This window comes from Cucumis melo, chromosome 6 (genome assembly GCF_025177605.1).
Source record: "Cucumis melo cultivar AY chromosome 6, USDA_Cmelo_AY_1.0, whole genome shotgun sequence".
NCBI lineage: Eukaryota > Viridiplantae > Streptophyta > Magnoliopsida > Cucurbitales > Cucurbitaceae > Cucumis > Cucumis melo.
The window spans coordinates 1,675,336-1,680,265 of NC_066862.1; the positions used below are offsets into that span (position 1 = coordinate 1,675,336).

The window sequence follows — 4,930 nt, forward strand, 5'->3', positions numbered from 1 at the left end:
AACCATGATCAAAATTCATTTATCAACTTCTCCTTAATGGTGGTCTGCCCTAGGGAGTTGGTTGTCATGCCCGTTCTTTGGTTTAATGGCACCTACTTTATTGTTTACTACTTATTGTTGAGGCAGATCCGTATGACTATCTGGATGCACATATTTGTTAATATATTGTTAGCCAAATTGCTTTTAGAACTATATAATTTTGTATTGTTAGTTATATACTTATTTTACTACAAACCCTATGATACTTATATATACATACATGAATGAATAGGATTAATTGCTACTTTTTGCTGTTCATTTTATTCTATATTTTTCTAATATAAAACATTAACTTGATCTATAAACCTTCTTCTTTTTTTTTTTAATAATATTTTTGAATTTAATACTTTTGATGAGAATTCTTTTAATACATTCTTACGAATGCATTTGAGTTATGCTTATTTTGGCGTGAGTTAGAACAAAATAGTACTTTTAGTTCATTTTTAGTTTTTAAAATCAAGGTTATTTTTTTAAACCAACAAAACGCTTTCTACTCTCTACCATTGTTTTTAGTTTGTATTTTTTTTATTTAAAGTTGAGTTTATTTTTTGAAAATTATTTTACACATAAGACGGTTGAAAATGTTTACAAATATAGTTAAATTTTGAAATCTATAAATGTTAGACTCATTTAGATGTATTACTATTTTATGTTATGGGTAGACAATAAGTTAAGTGCAACAAAAAGCCAATTACACCCTAAAAAACTCATTAACAACGAGGGCAAGAATATCTTTTTTTTTAGAAAAAACTTATTTCCAAAATCAAATCAAAGAAGGCAACCAAGAGAAGATATCGAATCATATCAACATGGGACGAAAGGGCAAGTCAAACTTATCACCTTGTTTTGTAACAAACAAAATTTTTAAAAAGAATTATAATAAAGAATTCGTATATTACATTACAGATCTAAGTTAATTTTGTCCGAATAAAAATCAATAAAATTGTAATATTTGAAATTTTGGTGTAGAAAGTGATGTACACCCAAATCTCTGTGCTGCTACTGCTTACCTGAAAACATCCAGCGATTTTCCTGATAATATTTAAAATTCGATTGCATCCATTTCCACCTCTCAATTCTTTGTGTTCACTGGCTACAATGGAATTTCTGTCAAAACCCATTTTAGTTGCAGCTGTATTGCTACTGATTTCCATTGTTGTAAGGCTGATTCTAACTCATAAACTGAGAAAGAAAAAATATCATCCAATTGCAGGCACTGTATTTCACCAGCTCCTCAATTTTCACCGACTACATGATTACATGACTGACCTCGCTCGAAAGCATAAAACATACAAGCTTCTTGGGCCCTTCAGGGATGAGGTTTATACTTCTGACCCACCAAATGTTGAGTATATGCTCAGAACCAACTTCGAGAATTTTGGCAAGGTATCTTGTCTTTTTCCTTTTTCCCCTTCCTTTTTGGGTTGTAAGTTGAAATCTCTGATTGGTCATTGCGTTTACCTAGGAATCAAACTTTTCTTCCTCGCTAGAAAGGTAAAATTGCAAATAATGGAGGGTGTATTCACCATGAAATTGAGCTCGTTAAAAATATTGATATGATTGATTTTACCGTAATCGATCGATGAGCTTGAACTTTTGGATTCAATGTTGTCTTAAGCCAGAGAGCGAAGGTCCTATATGTTGAACCTTGTGATATCAATTTAAGAATTTAGTGATGATTGATTTAACATAGTATAAGAGCCGGGAGATCTTGTATTTGAATCATTTTCTCTCCAATATAATTGATTTCTACATGTTGAGGTTTCCTTTAAGCTTGATTTAACACTTGATTAATTAGAGTTTTTATGGCATTTATTTTATTGATTGATGCTTCAAACATGATGTTCTTGAAGGACCATGGTTTTGATTGAGTTTTGTACAATGTTCTTTAGGGATCACATAACCACAGAATTCTCAGAGATCTTCTTGGCGATGGAATTTTCACAGTTGATGGAGAGAAGTGGCGTGAGCAGAGAAAGATTTCAAGCTATGAGTTCTCTACAAAAGTTCTGAGGGATTACAGCAGTGTCATCTTCCGGAAAACTGCAGTTAAACTCGCTAACATCGTGTCCGAAGCTGCTATTTCAAATCGAGTAATTGATATTCAAGTAGGTTAAACAATCCGCTATCGATGTCGAACAAGGGTCAGCTTTTTTAGAACAGACACAAAATAAACTGATTCTATACTTGTTTGCAGGATCTGTTTATGAAATCAACTCTAGATTCAATATTTTATGTTTCATTTGGAATTGATCTAGATAGCTTGCATGGGTCAAATGAAGAAATTAGCAAGTTTTGCTCCGCTTTTGAAGCATCAAGTACAAACACACTCTGGCGATACGTCGATGTATCTTGGCCAATCAAGAAGGCTCTCAATATTGGCTCAGAAGCTGTCTTGAAAGAAAACATGAAAATTGTTGATGAGTACATTTATAAGCTCATTCACAGTGCACTTGAACAGAGACAAAAGTTAGGCGACGACGCTTTGGTAGATGAATTTGTATATTTATTTTGTCTTTAAACTCATTATATTTAGAGCCTGACATTGATTCTATTGTTGAATGTGAATTTAGATGAGAAGAGAAAACATAGTGTCGAGGTTTCTGCAAGCGGAGACGACCGATCCAAAGTATCTAAGAGATATTATTCTCAATTTTGTTATAGCTGGAAAGGACACAACAGCAGTTACTCTTGCTTGGTTCATTTACATGCTTTGCAAGCATCCTTCAGTGCAGGAAAGGGTTGCTAGAGAGATCGAGGAAGAGACAAATGTTGGAGATGTAACCGATTTTTCCGAGTTTGCTGCAAGATTGACGGAAGAAGCTCTAGAAAAGATGCAGTTTCTCATTGCAACTATTAATGAAACCCTTAGACTCTATCCTGCCGTTCCAGTGGTATGTCGTTTTCTCTTGAAATTTGAATATAGTCATTGCTAATCAAAAGTAATTGCACCGACGTAACAGCTTACTTTTTCAAATTAGGTCTAGGTCGTAGCAATTATTTTCTCAACTACACTGAGAATAACTTGTGATAGTTACAGAAGCACCTAATTTTTTTAATTAATTCTCACTCTCCTTTTTACATGTTTGTTAAAATGCTAGGAATAGAAAAGACTGTTCAATCACTATTGAACTCGAAAGTTGATGGCTTACCTAAATTTTTCACTTATTAGCATGGAAATTAGCACAAGACTGACAAGTGATTATCAAGCTTTTGCTCTAATACTATATTAAATCATCATTTTGATAGTTTAAAGTAAATTTATTGTTAGTTTTTACACCCTTTAAATCATGTCAAACATGCTCATGTAGCTCCTAAGCTTTAGTCAAGTTCCATTAGTTCTCCGTTGAACGAATTGAGACTGAAATGCAGGACGCAAAGATTTGCTTTTCCGACGATACGCTACCGGATGGATTCAGTGTGAGGAAAGGAGATATGGTGTCATACCAGCCATATGCAATGGGTAGGATGAAATTCGTATGGGGTGACGATGCCGAGGAATTCCGACCAGAGAGATGGCTTGATGGAGATGGAAAGTTCCAGCCTCAGAGCCCTTTCAAATTTACAGCCTTTCAGGTATGTTAGATCTATCTAACTCCTTCGTAAATTCTAACATATTTTCCATTTTTGAAAATGACGTTACTATCACTCCAAAAATGTCTAGTCATTATACGTCGATTTAATGAATCATGAAAAAGAACATTTTTTTTTCTTTTTGAAAATGACAACATTAAACCATTTCAAAATCACTCTTGAATATGCCTTTAAATTCGATTATGAAATTTTAAATTGAGAGGTGTCGTGATTTTACAGGCAGGGCCACGCATTTGTTTGGGAAAAGAGTTTGCTTACAGGCAGATAAAAATCTTCTCAGCTCTATTATTGGTGTATTTTAAGTTCAAAATGAGTGATGAGAAGAAAATTGTGGAGTATCAACCAATGATCAATCTTCTCATCAAAGGAGGCCTTCAGGTTTGTGTCATTCCTAGGCGTCCTATTACCTAACTACTTCAATTCACTAACAAAATAAGAACTCATGTTTGGCACCCTCCGGTTTCAATAATACCAAACAAGGATTAAAGTGTTAGTCAATAGGTCCATATATCCGTAAGTTTAAAAGGACATTTTAGACATAGAAAAAAAAGAACAAATTATTTACAAGTTATCGTAAAATTCTTTCTTATAGGTAAGATAGATGCGGACAAATTTTTTTTTAATATCTATTATTATTGTTAGAGGTGAATAGAAGTCTATTTATGTTTATTAGTTTATTATTATTTGTTTCCATGCTATTCCCACATCTAGCCAGAAAATTTTAAGGCCAGAATTTTTAACTCCCGTGGTAGGTTTTTAGGTTTCAATACCATAATTAATTAATTGAGTGCTATCAATTATTAATTTTAATTAATTGTTAAATATAAATGTACTATTAAAACTTCAATTAATTTCAACTAAAACCTTTACGATTAATATTTTGCATTATGTGGCCTATTTAATATTAGGTTTCCAAAAACAAAACTATACAATATAAATTATTACTATTAATTATCAATATTTACATTGCTTTACATTAATTTAATGGTTCTTTTAATAATTTATTAAAATAATTTAATTATGTTTATTAAATATTTAATAGAAATGTATTCATTACTTTTATTTCTTATTGATTAAACATTTTATTAATGTAACATTTAACTAAGTAATTGTTGAACTTTAGTTTTTACGTACAAAATTAATAAATTAAACACGTTTATAGAAACACATGCATAATCCATTTTCAATATCTATATCCATAAAACAATACGACATGTACATTTATTTATATATATATATATATTTATTTGCATCTCACTTTAGAAGAAGAATCATGGTGTCTTTACCATACCCATGA

At 31.8% G+C, this 4,930-nt stretch overlaps 1 protein-coding gene across 1 annotated transcript; it reads left to right on the forward strand.

Moving 5' to 3' along the window:
* The first annotated feature begins 974 nt into the window (after positions 1–974).
* Positions 975–4,126, forward strand: LOC103483328 (cytochrome P450 704C1-like). Its single transcript, XM_008439906.3, has 6 exons — positions 975–1,425; positions 1,932–2,147; positions 2,237–2,527; positions 2,613–2,933; positions 3,412–3,615; positions 3,853–4,126. The coding sequence occupies exons 1-6, from the start codon at positions 1,138–1,140 to the stop codon at positions 4,042–4,044; spliced, it is 1,512 nt and encodes a 503-aa protein (XP_008438128.1). The 5' UTR covers positions 975–1,137; the 3' UTR covers positions 4,045–4,126.
* The last annotated feature ends 804 nt before the right edge of the window (positions 4,127–4,930 follow it).